This window comes from Cebidichthys violaceus, unplaced genomic scaffold (assembly GCF_023349555.1).
Source record: "Cebidichthys violaceus isolate CVI_PGR_0920_01 unplaced genomic scaffold, fCebVio1.0.p SCAF_6, whole genome shotgun sequence".
In the NCBI taxonomy this organism is placed as follows: Eukaryota; Metazoa; Chordata; class Actinopteri; order Perciformes; family Stichaeidae; genus Cebidichthys; species Cebidichthys violaceus.
This window is the reverse complement of record NW_027176816.1, coordinates 4,435,563-4,452,380: the sequence shown is the minus strand read 5'-3', so window position 1 is coordinate 4,452,380 and position 16,818 is coordinate 4,435,563. Positions and strand designations below refer to the sequence as shown.

Genomic DNA, 16,818 nt, shown 5'->3' with positions numbered 1-16,818 from the left:
ATAATGCTTAACTAGGCTATGGCAAAGTTGAGTCTATGCTACACAAAAGCAAAAAAAAAAACACAAGGGCCTTGGCTGCAGTCCACAGCGGCTTTGGTTGGACTGAGTGGTTGTGACAAGCTTGGTAAACTCAGTAGGCGACACCTAAGCAGCTAAGCTATAGATGTAACGGCCTTTCAATGGAACATGCTAGATGCTAAATGCTAACATGCAGTTAATGGCTGTGACAGGCCCTGTAAACAGAGCCAAGCTTATAACCACTGAGTCTGCCAGGTTAAACACACACACATACACACAAACAGACCAAATACCATATGCTACTTCTCATAAACCTGAAGCAGGCAGCATGTTACAGCTTTGAAAAAAAGAGCAACAACCCAAAAGAAAATGTTGTATAATTCTGTCTCTGATAAACACTTGCTGTTTTTTATTTCCTTCCGAGGCTGCTGCCAAGTATCTGGCAGTAGTGCTGGCATGGCTAAATGAGAACAATGTGAACACAACATGCCCGTCGAACTGCACACACTCCATGCTGAGACACAGACCTGGGGTGCATCTCAAGAGGCTAAATCCACTTCCTGTGCTTGTTTCCTCTGATTAGATTTCACCTGTCCTCAGAGAAAGTCCATCACGGATTAAGGAGAGGACAGGGAGTATAGTTAGAGGATTGGGACGGACTCACTAGCCGTAGCAATGAGCTTTGAGTGGCATGTGGTTTGGCTCCATGGAAAAACTTGAAGTCTATTCCGTGTTTGTGTGTTCACTATTCCAGTGCATGCATTTGTGCTCACAATTCTTAAATATGCCAGCTAGGTTTTCATGCCGTGTGTATGTGTCTGTTTGGGCAAAAAAAAAAAAATGCATGTGTGGTCACTGTTATGTTATTCATGGCACTAGCTGGAATGGCATTGTGGTCTGCAGGGTGAGTGTGCAGACCCTCTTCATCATCATTATCCTTATCATCATCAATCATCCTTCGAGTGGTGTTCCTGCACCAGGCAATGCACTGAACCACTGGCCACATTTGGACATTTGAATTCGGAAAGATGGTGGGAGAAAGGACTGAAGGAAAGACTGAAAGAGATAGCATGGAGAGAAAAAATGTGAGTGTGAAGAAAATACTCTTAATAAATATTAAATTCAATAAATACTGAAGAACAGACAGCAGATGTAAGAGTCTCACCTCAGGGACTTTAGTGACATTTAGACTGTGTGACCTGACATCCCCCAGCAGTGCGCACACACACCAACACACACACACACTTACTGTGACCTCTGCCGAACTTCCCCATGAGGTCAAAGATCAGATATGAGGAAAAGCCATGAGGTTATTGGCTGACCTCTGTCAAAAGAGTCTGATGTTTCTCAAGCTTATGTGCTGGACACAAGAGGGAGAGCAACAGAGAAACAATTTAGCAAAATAATAATCAACTGTAGATTGTGGAGAGAAGGGGATGATGACATCTTGATACACATCTTTGATTTTGACGTTCCAATGCAATGTGTCAGCAGACTAGACTAAATATACACTATTTGCAAATTTACACATTTGTAGGCATTGTCTTATATCAAACCTATGCTTAATGTACTTGTATTGTTGTTCCCTTTTAAAAGCAAATTGACTTAAATTGTTCCCCCAAATGTTGCATACAAAGTGTGAGCCATCACAGTTTCCTTTTATAGACATACAAATTCAACTTTAATAGAAAGAATAATTCAAATCTGTCTATATTTATGGAGTTATTTTGTTACTCTCTGCATTCTTAACAAGATTTCCAAAGAAACCCTAATAATACTTTCTGTGCTAGGCTTTTCAGAACAAACAAAATATTGCTTGCAGAGAGCTACTGTTTTATATGTCAAAAACTATAAACATTGCTGCAGTAATATAGTGCCCGGTAGCCATATTGAAGGAATGATATTTACAAGTGCAAAGTAAAGGAGAGTAATGTGTGATACTAAAAAGTGACCCCCTACCCTTGTTGCAAATTATTCTGCAATACAATAGAACAAAGCAGGGACTTGATAGCTTGATAGTATCATTTTGGCAAGCCAAATCATAATATAACCTAATGACTACACAGCTAGAATTTGAAAGTGGTCCTTGTAGGATTAAAGGGTGGTTTTAAGTGTTAAATTATGTTCCATGTTATTCGCTTGCCCACTCTAGACTTTGATATACCCTAAAAAGCTTCAAAAATAGATGTAGATTAATTCTGTAGTTGGAAAGGATGCAAATGTTCAAATAAATACACCCTGCTGTGTGAGATTCTGCGTGAAAAGTATGCATATGGATGTCAATCAACTCCAGACTCTCACATTCTTTTAGGAATCAAAAATAGAGTCTTTCCACAGGCGTGAAAAGGCTAAAAGAATATTAAAACCAGCTATCCTGTCCTCTTACATATTGCTAAGGTATGTGTGGTGTGTTGCATGTATATGATTGTGTGGTTTTATACATGTGTGTGGGGATCCCCAGCACATGTTTCACTCCAATTTAGGCAGCAGTTTCAGAAACATTCATGAAGTCTAACATATAATAGTGCATATCAGATAGAACTGAAGTGGAAATCCCCAGGTATTGCTCTTAAATCCCCAAACACACACACACACACACACACACACACACACATCATCTTCCTAGTTTGGAATCCCCCCAATTACAACCTCTTGACAACAATAGAGCTGTGATGAGTTTATATTGCATTGAAATAACTAAAAGCTTTTCTTAGCTAATGGAAAGACAGTGAAATCATCTGTCTTTCTTTGAAGATTGCATTCCCTGTTAGTGATTTAATCTGGCTATATTGCATCAACAAAGACTCAGATGTGCACCTCCATGTGCATCTAAACACGCACACGTACAGGCGTGTACATCTCAAACACTTTGTGCTGATGACAACAACAGTTCTCTTCAGCTCCCTTCAAACAGACACATTAAGTTTGTCCTCAGGGCAGTCTGTATATGACACACAGACAGAGAGAAGGAGCTCATATGAGAGATGAATGATGTACAAACTAATCTCATACACAAATCCCATCGATCAAAAACACTTATTTGGCAGCTTTTCCCTTCAGGCCTCTTATCTAAATGATATGAATAACTGACTTGGCAGGAAGTAATGGGGTTGAGAGAGAAGAGAGAAGGGAAATTTTATCCTGCTGAGTCCAACCACAACTGACTGGCGGTGGAGATGACAAATATGAAATTGCACCAACTTAAAAAAACATGAACATGAGAGCCCAAAACATGTCCGCTTGTGTAAACAAGTTCAATCTGTGTGTGTGTCTGTGTGTGCGTCCACATTCATATTGACCTGGTCCATAGGGGGTCGGTGGTTGGCATGGGGGGGCCCTCTTGGCAGGCTTCGGTGATGCATGTTTGCTGGATGCAAGTGGTGAGAATGGTGAGGATGATGTTGAGGGTGAATGTGATCTTCCTCGTAGTTATCCGCTATCAGCTTCATTCTGCTCTGAGTCTGCCAAAAAAAGGAGATAAACAAGAACATTTATAACGCATAATTATAACACGCATACACTAGGCTTTTTATTTCTCCAACACTGCTTGTTTGTTCCCTTAAAAATGTTCCCGGGGTCTCAGAATGATTAGGCTGAGGGATTCTTGGATGGGGTAAAATCATGTTGAAAGCCATCAAAGAGGATAAAAACAGTGCTGCTAACAACACTTGACAGGTCATAAATTGAGTGAGTCGGAGTGCCTGATGAAAGTATTGTAAGTCTGTCAAATGTCATCCATACTGCAGATTATCATTTAATTGGATTAGACAAATCTTAGTAAGAACAGTTAGTGAGTGTTTCATGTAGCCTAAGGCCACAGGCGTTCTGGCCCGGGAAAAGCAAGATCATTTTAGATGTCATTGATTAAAATTACTCTCAAACATGTATTTTTCTGAATGCCTGTAAATGGGTATGCAAGACTATGTGTCTTTGTTTTGTGTCTCTGCATCTGTGTGTATTTGTGGAAGAGGCTGTCATCTTGCCAACATCACTGCTTTGGAGAGAGATAACAGCATAGGATGACTAACGTTAACAATCAGCTCAACTCCATTGAGGCCAGCTGTCTGGGAGATAGACAGAGACAGAGTGGGTGCAGATATATTGACAGGCTCAGCTTTATTCTCTTAACTCCACATACTTCCCCTGAGGGTGGACATGACTGCAGAGCGGGAGGTGGGATTGTGTATGGGATGAAGATGATTCGAAGGAAAGACATGCACACATCTCTCATCCAAAATGTTGCGGCTTTTTCTTGTTTAAATGAGAGACATCCATGGCAGGAAGAGACAAGAAGCCTGAGTCAGCTGGGAAAATAGAAGGGAGATGGTGTTGCAGTAGTAAGCGGCCTGGAGACATCGCTGCTGAGATAAGGCGCTGAGGCCTAATGACTGAGGAAACGAGCTAGTCAGGATCACAGGAGAGGATGTGGCTTGTATTAAAGAGGTTAGCAATTAGCTTAAATTGGAGAAGAGCTGGTTGGATAAGGCGAGAACACCGATAACGTGGTGAGAGGAAAGGAGAGAGACAGAGATAAAGATGAAGAGTGAGGGATGGAGGAGGGCTCAGACAAGAGAGACACCAGACCAGTGGTTAGATCAGTTAAAGGCTAGGTAGAAGTGTACGGCCGGCCCTCTGTGACCTCAGGTGTTGACTCTAGCAGGTGTGACTGGGTGGGGCTGGCCTCAATGCAACAGTTACAGAGCTGATACCTGTCATTAAGGCGAGGACAATTACTATTATATACCGTGCAGCTGATGTAACTACTGTAGTACAACACAGTACACGCTGTAGGTGCTTTCATACGGACTCTTCCCCAATGCTTACTAATGCTGCTTAATTCTGATAGAGAAAGACTTTCAAAATGAATCAGTAGCTGAGGGTCAAAAAGGCTAACGTGTGTTTAGTCTTTGCTGCTAATCTAATAAGAACCATATTGCTTGTTCCTGTTCATCTAATTACAACCATATTTGGTAGGATGAGAGGCCAAATGTCCGAGACTGTGTTTGCATACGTGTGTGTGTGTGTGTGTGTGTGTGTGTGTGTGTGTGTGTGTGTGTGTGTGTGTGCGCGCGTGTGTGTGTGTGTGAGTGTGCGCATGTAGTTAACATTTAATGACCTCAGACAAAAACACAATTGAAAAATGTGATGAATTGCTCCTGAAAGAATCTCACTGTGTGGTCAGGACAGCTCACATGTGGCCATCCAGTTTATTCAAACAGACACACACACACACACACACACACACACACACACACATGCAAAAACACACACATCCACTTTCTTCTTACACACATATTCCTGTATGCATGTGCGAAGAAGGTGAGCACATAAAATGTCTGTGTGCTGGAATGTGTGTGTTATAATTAGTGTTAATTAGGCGCTTTACAGAGTAAACAGCTCAGTAATGGCCTCCAGGCCTGCTTGTAGATCAGGCAGCCTGGAATAGACACAGGTGCCACTGCTGGGAGAGGAGAGGAGGGAAGAGGAGAGTTTTTCATTGACATCTCTAACCATAACAGATTTGGTCTGTACTGTGTGTGTGGAGTGAGTGGTCTCTGCATGTGTATCAAAGTGCAGCTGCTGGCGTAAACATGGCAGTGATGATCCCGCTGCTGTGCTCACAGCTGCATCCCAAACCTCAATCCAAGCCCTCTGTAAATCACAAGCCTGTCCTGATTAGAGCAGAGCTGTTTTAACACATATGGACACAGGAGGCTGACAAGAAAGGCCTTAAACACACAGCTGGGTAAAGACTGCACAATTTTCACAACACTTATACATACTCCTTTAATCAAGTCTCTGTGTGATTCTGTGCATGGAACATTGCCATAAAAACTGAGTAACACAGAGACCAATCAGGTAGATCGTTTTACACAAGCTGTTCTAAATGGCACACCTCTGAGAACAAAAAATCTGTCTTTTTCAGCAAGATGCTCTTGTGCGTCCAAAAAAAAAAGGCAGCGAGAGAGAGAGAGAGAGAGAGAGAGAGAGAGAGAGAGAGAGAGAGAGGAAAAAGAGAGAGGAAGTCACAGAAAAATGGCACACCTCTGAGGATTCCAAATCCATCTTTTCTCAGCTTCAAAGCACCAGTGACGTTTGGCCATCCATCACTAGGATGGGACAACTCAAAGAATTCCCACATGGGGACACATTTGTTCTGACTCGCTCCTCGGGAAGTCTAAACACTACACTCTTCGTGTGTGTGTGTGTGTGTGTGTGTGTGTGTGTGTGTGTGTGTGTGGCTGTTTCTTTATATATGTGTGTTTGTCTGTGCTGAAGAAAGCCTATGCCTCAAAGGGAAACAAACTGTCTGAGAAAGGAAAGTTTGTCTTAGACGGCAGGCTTTATGCACACACACACAAGATCTTCCAAAGGAGGGATGTGGGGAGGTCAGGCAGGGCACTGCTATCTGTAAATCTATCTGCTGTCTACATATCAGCTTTCTCTTATGAGACTCCGAGTCCCATAATTCTTTGGCATTTCCTGATCAGTTTCCTTCCGCCATTGGCTGTTGTGGACCTAAGGAAGGCAACCTATCCTTGTATGTGTGTCAATGGGTCAGAAGACAGAGAGCCGGTATGTGTCATGTTGAACAACATGACCTCCAGAGAGCTCATTCTGACTCCTTATAGGAGTGTATGTTTACCTTACAACCTCCACAACATGAATAGTTGACAAAGTCTCACACTTTCAGGGCCCCTGCGCTAGGAAGTCATAGCACTGCCTGGCACCACCGTTGCACTTAGCAGTAGCATTAACATGGATTTATATGCATGTTTGCCTGAAGACTTTCTAAACAATAAGGCCTTTATGTATGAGAAAGAGGACACAAAGAAAGTTTATGTGCTGCTCACTCCTCTCTTTTCTCATCCCAACCTTTCTTTTTTTCTCCTCTCCTCTGTTCCAGGCCCGGAGGCTCGTCGTTGCAATTAGAGCTCATCACATCATCAGGTGGACTTTAACTGCTGGTAACCCAAAGGGGAAAACATGACGCATCCAATGGCGATAAACAGATAATAAGCTTTCCTTGAAATTCCTCCAATGGAATTGCCCCCCCTAGAAACTGTTTACCGTTTACGAGACACGAACAAACATAAGTCCGCACTAAAATGCACACCCAGCCACTGCATCTGTTGACTTTTAAATGCGCCATGTTTCCCAGAAGCCCCTGTGACTCAGGAGACCGTATATGTGGACTCCCTGCTGTTGGCTCATTATTGTTAGCATTCACGTTAACTCAGTCACTGATGTGGTGTGACCAGACCTTAATGACCGACATACCTTCATCTGCCTCAGGTTATATTGAGATCCAGGACAATATGGGAAATAGGTGCATGTGCGTTAGTATATGTGTGTGTGTTCTGGGAATTATGTCTGTTTGACCAGATGATGTGAGACAGAAAAGACCGCCAGTGACTCATCAATAACACCAACCTACGTCTGCGACTTGAATGCAACTAATGACTCTGATTGCAACATGATTGTTAAGAGAAAAGTTTTCCTCGTGTGTTTATGTGCCTGGATTTGGAATCACAGCTTCTGCTTGACTGGCTTGGCTTATGATGACTGAAGGCAGTAAATGTGGTTTGAGGGGGGGAAGTCTACTCTGTTAACTACCACGGATTATTAACCTCTATCTGTTCCTGGTTTTAAAGTTCAAAAGTCTGCCCATGAGGCTGTCTTAGTGCAGGCAAGGCTTCATCATCGGCAGCAGGTTTGAATTTGAAGTGCTGCTTTGATTCACATGTCCTAAGCGTTGACCGCAAGGCCAGGCTCCATTTGTTTCATGTGCAGGCCAGTCAACCTCTGAGACCAGGAGTGTTATAAATTTAATTCATTGTTTATGCACATATAAAGAGCTTGGTGGTCACATGTGGTGGACTCACCTGCTGTTTGAGCTGGTGCATGAGTTTGTCTTTCTCCCTCTTCAGGGCCATCACTTCTTCCTGGGATTTTTTCCTTTTGGAGGAGGATAACTCCAGCAGAGCAATGTTAGCATCCTTCTCACTGATGGCTGCCAGCAAAGCCTGCTGCCTGAGGGGATGAGAGCGGGAATGTGGAAAGAAGCAACAGGAAAGAAGTCATGTTATTGTAAATGGACAAATATGTAATAAAAAAAACATTAATATGTATTCCTAAAATAAAGATAAAAAAATTGGAATGTAGAAATCTGTTCTGTAGTCAGACAATAGATAGGTAGACAGTACAGAGACACTGATACACAGCACCCACATCTGCAGCTGTGTTGTACATATTACAGATGTCAGAACAAACTCACTTATTCCAGAGCTCCTTAAACTCAGACAGAGATTCCACAGAAAAGAGGCAGACATCTTTGAAGTGGTCTGCTAAGTGCTGTATTAGTGGTACCTCAGTGTGACTCATGGACATGTAATAGGGTAATGGAGTCTAATAGAGTAGGCTTCAGAGGATATGACATATTTCCCTTGTCCCCGCTGGTTACAACAGTGTGTGTGTCTGTGAGTGTGTATACGGACGGGGGTGGCAACGAACGACTGTCTACAGGTGCAGAGAAAACATACCACAGAGCTTCATCACACACACACACACACACACACACACAACCAGACGTACAAATATACAGCCACAGGACTCAAGAGAATGCCTTGCGTAACAAACACACATTCCACTTTTGTAAACACACGCAGAACCACAAACATATTATCATAGATAGCCGGATATAAACCCCTCCTGTACTATGGCCATTGACCCAAGGCATACTGTAAAAACATGATAAAAAAAAACAGGAGGCACAAAAAGAGAACACACATTTATGTACGGTAGACTGTAAGTCAATTAATGAATTGTTCATTATCTCTACAACCAGCCTAAGTTCATCTGAATGTCAGTCGCAGATGTCTCAAACTGACTATCTAATGTTTAGGCACTGAAGATATTTTAAGTTGGATAAACAAAGTGGCCGAACACCAGACTCTTCAATCACATTTGAAATTAGGAGGTTATTAAACTAGCTGGGTAAGATATAATGTTTTGGTTTGTGTGAGGTGATGTGAGGGGTAGAGGAGGAGGAGGGGGTATAGATTCAAAATACACATTGGACTTAATAAAAAATTGACCTGCATTTAGAGTGTTTTTATTGCATGATTTAAGTCCCTGCAGAAATAACGCAATTGCAAAAATAAACATGCTGTACTCAGAATAAAGTCCTGCTGGCCTGGGACTCCACATTTGGTGTTTTTAGTACAATTATCTGCACGCCGCATCTGGATTCTCCAATTCAAGGCCATTAATAGGCCTTTGTGTGTTTTTGTGTGTTCTCAAGTGTGTGCTTGCATGTTGTGCATGGGTTTGCGAGTGCATGCACGTGGGTTGTGACATGGATCGGAGCAACTAATCACACCATTAATCACAGAGCAGGACAAACGTGACACTTTTCGTCTCCCCACACCTCCACTGTTATTCCTTTTCATGCTCACTGTAATGGGAACACACACACACACACACACACACAGACAGACCCACATTGGACTTGTACCAGAGCATGCGGTTTAGAATGCAGGTTTATTCTGCTTGACCTGTCCATGCACAATGTAAAAATGGGGCAAGAAATTCTTACAGTAAAAAATCAAGAAATTCACAAATGAAACAACAGCATCACTGATTTTTAAATCCCTCCACACCCAGTTTTATATCCATGGCCTAACAAACCCAATGATGAATTTTACATTTTAGAGTATGGCACAGTGGAAATCGTAGTTCCATTCCTGTATCTTTGGCTGTGTCACAAGAGTAAAGAGGTGACGCACAGAGTCATATATGGACAAGGAATGTAGCACCATGTGTCACTGTTCATAAACAATGTGTCAGATTAACAGCCCTACTCGCAGGATTGCCATCTTTACAGCACACTGCCAGACAGGGGAACTCCAACATCAGGCCACATCCTAATAGTCTTATAGTCACACGTTTTCCTCTTTTTCTTTTAGCACCGACTGCATGCAAACACAGCTTGAGAATTGTGTCAGTCTAGGTCAGTATGTTACTGTTAATACACACAAAATAATTGGACACTGAGCTGAAAAACATACCATAGGGAACTTTTTGGGAATAATTAGACAATCTAAGTGGGTTATGAATTAAGTGCAGGGCCTACTTAATTGAGTGCAGTGACAGGTTAGGGGCACAAAACCCCCCACCCCAGTTTTAAAGGGTGAACTCATCAAAAAAAGCCAAACAAAGGGTAATTTTTTTCTGACGAGCACAGAGTCACTTAATGAAGGCCTGTTACACCCCCATTCATCAAATTGCCTCTGCTGAATCAACTGATGAAAGACACGGTTTTGGTAAGGATAAAAAGATAAGGATGCGATACTTTGTTGATTTCAGCAAGTGCTGCAGTGACACAACCCACCTAAAAATAAGCCATACACAAAACCCAAGCTCTCTCTCTCTACATTCTGACATTTTAGTGACATTGCAATAATTGCAGATCTCTACAAGGAAGCTACACCCAAAAATGTTATCTTTTTATGACCAGAATGTGTGCTGCTGTTTGTGAAGACATGGCTGTCACATCCATCACACGTGCACTCCCTAGCACAGGTACAGGCTTTCAAACTGAAAATTATTGATGGACCCTGAGAGCCCTACTAAATTAAACCTCTGAACCAAAGTGGCTGCCATGCTTCAGTTCAAGCTAAATCACTTCCAGGCTCTAAATTAACACAGCAGATTACAGAGCTGTCTCTCTGTGGGTGCTCTCTGAGTTGTACTGAAGGATTGTACTGAGTGATGTCTTCCGAAAACAATAAAAAAGGGGCATTATAATGATTAGCCAGTCTGTAAACTTTGTCTCCCACATCCTCAATCAGTGAGTGTGTGTGCCTGGTTGTGTGTCCTGACTCCTGATTAGTATTACTTACAGTCTTTGAACCTGAATCACAGTGGAGTATTTAATCACATCTAATTTGAGTGGCCATTTGGCCTTAGTTGTTTTTTACACACTTGCAATGTACATGAATCTAGCGGACAGGATTCATCTATCAGAGACACACACACACACACACACACACACACACACACACACACACACACACACACACACACAAAGACAAATGCTTGTACTGTATCGGCTGGCTGATCTTGAGAGGGTGAACCTCTTCTCTTTCCTCCCCTCTTTTCTCACTCCTTGCTTAACTTAGACTTGGCGAGTCCTGGACAAACAAAGGATTATCTTCATTTTTTTCCGATTGAAAGGGGCGGCAATTAAATGGTTTTTTTATGACAAACTAGTGATTCGTCCTAATAAAAGTCTGACCCCATGCACTAAAAAGTCATAAGGCACTCTAATAAAAGTACAAATGAATCATGCTGCTGGATGTCACATAAAAATCTTGTGTACTTTATTTTTTCTATTTTATGAGATACCAGTATATATGTTCCTCATATATACTTTTAGTAGTATAGATTAGTATAGAGTGAGCATGCAAGGCTCTGTGGAAAAGCATAGGCGGGACTGACATGAAATTCTCAGCCGGACTACAACATGTGATTCCAATTGAACCTTCATGGTCCCTGGGACATATTGAGACATTTGGATCTACAGAGGTGGGAGATGAATGGCTAAAGTACATGGCCATGCGATGAGAAGTGAGAGGAAAATAGGAGGGGGGGGGGGGGGGTCGGCAGAGACGACACGGAAAGAAAAACTGGAATGCAAAGAGCGGAATAAGAGAAGGGTAGGGAGATGTGAGGCGGGAGAAGATAATAGAATAAAACATTACGAGAGAAGACTTTGATCAAGACGTCTTTGAGCTGGGGCTGCTGTCTAAGGACTGTGATGTCACAGGGCATATGGGACATTGGCAGGCCAGACAGATTTCTGGGTGACGAGGGGTCAAGAGTGAGAGAGTAAACACAAATGCATACATTTGCAAAAAAAAACGAATTCATTGACAGCGGATGTTAAAGGAGGAGTGGCTGGGATGTAGGCGAGAAAGCGCGGCAAGAACCAGGGGTTTAAGAAAAAAATAAAAGAAATGAAAAGAGATGAAGGCAATAGAAGAGAGGAAAGTACGTGTTTGACAAGAGTGACTGCCACCTGTGCTGCATGAGAGAGAAAAAAGGGAAGAAAAGGAGAGGAGGAAGGGAAGAAAGGAGCAAAGGTAAAGATTTAAGAGTCCCAGCCTACCCTAAATCAGCTCAGAGCACTCCATGTTGTTATTCCTAGGCGTCACGGTTGAGGGATATGTGTTTATAATTTGTGTTATGACTTACTTGAAATTATGAGTGTCGAGAGTCAGTGGGACAGAAACAGATGCGTCCGTGTGATGCCCGAGGGAACCATCAATACTGTCTGCCCCTAAGCGCAGTGTATGCATGTGTGCGAGCATTTGCCTGTCTGTACATATTTCTGCTTTCATGTCCTCATGTGCATGTGTAATGTATTTTGTTAGCAAGAACATGGGGAGCCCACTAATATCTGTTCCCAGACCATCCATTACAAGGTCTCCTAGTTTGTGATCATGCCCTTCAACCACTTAACTGTCCGGCTCTGCAGAAACATTCCTTGTGCATTTTATGGCCGGTCCTTGATTGTGAGTGTGAAGATGCGGCAACAAGGCCGAGGGCCCCTGGCTCAGCGGTACTAGAGGCCTGTGGTGAGAGCAAGCAGAGGACATGAGAATGGGGCATGGTTGAGTGACACTATTATTTATGGCCTTGGAACATTGTGTTATTTACAACTGAGGAGGTACGGAAAATGTCTATTTCCAACAAAAAACACACCCTGGCTTCATTTGGAAAGCTTACTGCAAAGCCAATTCAGATGGTAAATCTGTGTTTCAAGTCTCAATGTGGATAACATTTTTCTTTTTTTAGGTAAAGCCAAATTTTGGCTACCTTAGGCAGGATCAGCTCCATGCTAACCTGTAGCCGCTAACCTAAAGCCACATACCAGATGCACTTATTACCCGCTTCCTTCCGAATGCTTGCCTGTATGAAAGGCTTTTTTTATCTTAATCGATAAGATAGGATTTATCCATACCCACTGCAAATAAATCTTGCATGCCTGTCTTGTTTGAAAATGCATGTCAACTCCAATATTCCTCTTGAGCAGCTATATAACACATTACATGCTAATCATGAGCGTCAAGCAAGAATGCTAAACTACATGCAACCTTGAGCTGAGCTTCCCAAGAAAAATCCATGACAGCAGATGGTTCTCCCAGAACTGGGCCAGGTTGTGTGTGTTTTCACTTCACTAATAAAATATACAACCCACTTACTCTGCTCAACCCCACTCCCACACTAGTGCTCTGACCGGTGGAAGTGGGGGGGGGGGGGGGGGGGGGGTTTGGGGTGGTCTAATTGAAAGAGTATGCATCAGTTTTACAGCAACAAGAGGGAAAATATGAGGGGACAAAAATCAACAAATCTGCCAAAACTAGCCAAATGTTTAGAGTGGGAGCAGGGACGAGGAGAGATGGCTGACTGCTCCCAGAGATGAGCAGGACCAGACGACCACCGCTGCATTCCAGCCAGAGAGAGGGGAGACAGATAGAGAGACCCAGACAGAGAGAAACCAGGTGGCTGTGTGTGTGTGTGTGTGTGTGTGTGTGTGTGTGTGTGTGTGTGTGTGTGTGAAACCATAACCATATGAGCTGACAGCAAGTGTCTCTCATTTCTGTTGTTGAACGTGATCTTGTGAGCTATTTTTTCTTTATGTCTTGATCAAAATAGGGTAATAGGCTCTTAGAAGGTATAACAACTTTGAAGAGAACGACGTGTGACGGCAACGAAAAGGTGGAGGAGGCTGGTTCCTAAGTTCTTCCTCCCTCCTTCACCTCTCACCCATCCCTCCATCCCCACCTCCCTCCCTCGTAACCCCCCCCCTTCCCATTCAGGGCGACACAGTGGCTCAGTGATTAACAACTGCAGTCTCACAGGAAGTGATCTTAACAAAACTGAAGCTGATCAATAAAATGATCAATGTTACGTCATAAAAGAAGTTCCAAATGGAATTTTGGAGTAACGACAGGAGCTGGTTCTCTAATAAACGATGTAAACACAGTAAAAACCATGTGACCTTCATCACTGATGAGCTTATGGATATTTTTAATAACAGCATTATTTACCGGTAATATAATGGAATTATTAACAGACAGTTGTAAACTATAAAACATGTTTTCTTTGTGAATACAAAGTGTCAGACACATGAGATTAAAAACACTGAAATAATACATCCTGTCTGAATGGGCTCAAATTCAGGACCATTTACTATTTATTTTTATACATAATTAACAAGATAATAAAAGTAAATTAAATGTAAGTGAATTATGTAAAGCAGCTCATAAATAACCTGAAAGTCAACACTATTAAGAAGCATTCAGAGAAATACTTTAATCAAAGTCACCTCTGGCTCACAAATTAAAAAGCCATGATGAGATATATTAGTGAGACTTTAGAGGTCAAAGATCAAACTCTGGTTTGAACCTGCAGCGTTGGATTCTCGGGTGTTTTTTAAACGACAACCAAAGTGACAGAAGTCTGGTGACCAAATGCCTCAAACGAGCAGGAAATGAACAGCAGCATTCACTTCAGATCATTTTATCGTTCTGAAAATAAATGAAACTCAAGTTGAGATCAAATAGTGTCAGTGAGTGAACTGTGGAGCTGGCACAGTGACTCGTCTCACAGTCAGTCACTTTCATGTTCACATGTTGTTACTTCAGAATCATTCCAACAAGCTTTTAGGAGCTGAAATTGAAGTTCACATTCTGCAAAAAATAAAGCTCTTGTTGTTTTGTTATTTGGTCTCAAAGTGATGATGATGTGTATGATTCTAGAGATTCAGAAATATTGTTGTATTTATTTAACCTGCATTTAAGATGCAAGGAAATCATATTGATCACACACATTTGTATAAATTAAAGATATAGTAAATATCAGCCTTCTATTGATTTCTCTGCTCTCGACGACCAAACGGCCAAATAGCACAGAGGCAGTCGTCCTTTTAAAAGACGTCCAATAGTGTCAATGTAAACGGGTCAAATGATTGTTATTAAAACTGACACCATTAATAGTTTAATTAATATTAATAGTGAGCAAAAAAAGCTGCTGCACAAGTGCTCTCCACCATCTTTATGATGCAGTTGAAAAATCCACCAAAAATATAAAAATTCAGCAGAACGGACCGGTGTAGCCTGCAAAGAATAATTTTATCTGTGCGTTTGTGTGTATCTGTGAATAGACAAATAAGATAAAGAGAGCATTCTAACTTTCTCTCAAAACTAAGATCTTGACAAGACAAAGACAATATCTAAAAGACACAAGGATGTAATTTAAATGTATTATATGTTTTTGATGGAATAGTTCCTACATGTCGGATTTTTCTTCCTGAGATGAGAAGATCGATATGAATCTCTTAGTTGAAGGTATTCCCAAAAAATGATGAACTATTCATTTAATAAACACAAGCTCTGGCTTTGACAGAACGACTGGAGGCTTAAAGTGTTCTCTCTCCCTTCCAGTTCCATTGCATCATCTTCTGAGGATCAGCTAGGGGTCGGTGGATTCCTGTTGTTGTAAAAACAGGATAGATAAATAAACAGGCCTAGTGGGATGTCAGTGATGATTATGATGTCACCGACAGCTCTTTCCCATTTGGACAAACTTGGGTGTCTCCATCTGTGCCGGTGTTTGCTTGAGTGCTTGTGTGGGCGTACTTTTTACTGTGCAACCTCGGTCTTTAACATCAATGCGAGAAAAACACAATAAACATCAGATTAGTCGAAGCATCTGCCAATCTCCAGAGCTGTCTGGCACGAAGCCCGCCTACCTGGCTTCAACCAATAAGGTGAGCCCTGACCCTAAACCTCCAGGGATCCAGCAGGGTTCTCTGTTCTCCTGAAGTTTGTTTTCTGTCTTTATCGCCTCTCAGCTGACTGACAGTGTCTCCCCAAGGCACAAGAAACAAGACAGGGGGCTGTACTGTACCACACACGTGTAGGGCTCCCCTGCCTCGCAGTGAGACACACACACACATACAGCAGCTGGGTTGTTTAAAGCCCCCTGTCATCTGAGAGAGGTAAGGGTCACAGAATGAGTAACACTGCTCCAGTCACACTACTGTAAGAACACACACACACACACACACACACACACACACACACACACACACACAAGGAGAGCGGAAGAAACATGCCCACATATGCAGCAGGTTAAGAAAGAGCACTAAGGCCTCAGAATAAACACTGATGAGTAATGCCCCCTCCCCCCACACATCTTCTTTTTTTTACATAAAAGGATGAGACTATACAACATGTGGCAAAGGAGATGGTGTTTTGTAGAGGTCAACTAGTAGAGTCACCTGCAACATACATGTGCTGTTCATTTACAGAATAATTATCATTAAAAAAAAAACAAATGAAAATCCTCACATCTAAAAAGTGTGATTAATTGCTTATCAGAAATATAATTGATGAGTTTGAGTGACTGAATATTTAATTAATCATTTAATACCTTTATACACTTTTGAGGATTTTGCATCACTTTTTCCCTTTGGTTGCCTCTCTAGCATGTGAAATTAAACAGTGAAAACAAAGTTAGCTTTATTTGCAAAGTGCCAAAAGATGCCTGCAAAACATGAAGTGCATCTCATATCAGATACAAACAGGAGCATTATTCTTTGCCCTCTTTTTCTGCACTACGGTGAGAGGAGTGACAGCAATGGCTGTGCTGTAAACTGTCAGTAATGTAAACTGAAAATACCAGGAGGACACCTTCTGTGCTGTGTCATCTGAAGTAGAGGTCCTCTGT

General features: G+C 42.0%; 1 protein-coding gene across 1 annotated transcript in view; it reads right to left on the bottom strand.

Moving 5' to 3' along the window:
* The window catches only part of LOC137889432 (ELKS/RAB6-interacting/CAST family member 2), a 140,989-nt gene that overhangs the window by 34,880 nt on the left and 89,291 nt on the right, over positions 1-16,818 (bottom strand). Inside the window, exons 15-16 of the mRNA XM_068733288.1 lie at positions 7,905-8,052; positions 3,318-3,479 (exon numbers count right to left, since the gene is read on the bottom strand). Coding sequence (XP_068589389.1) covers positions 3,318-3,479; positions 7,905-8,052 — 310 coding nt within the window. The remainder of the gene's footprint in view (positions 1-3,317; positions 3,480-7,904; positions 8,053-16,818) is intronic.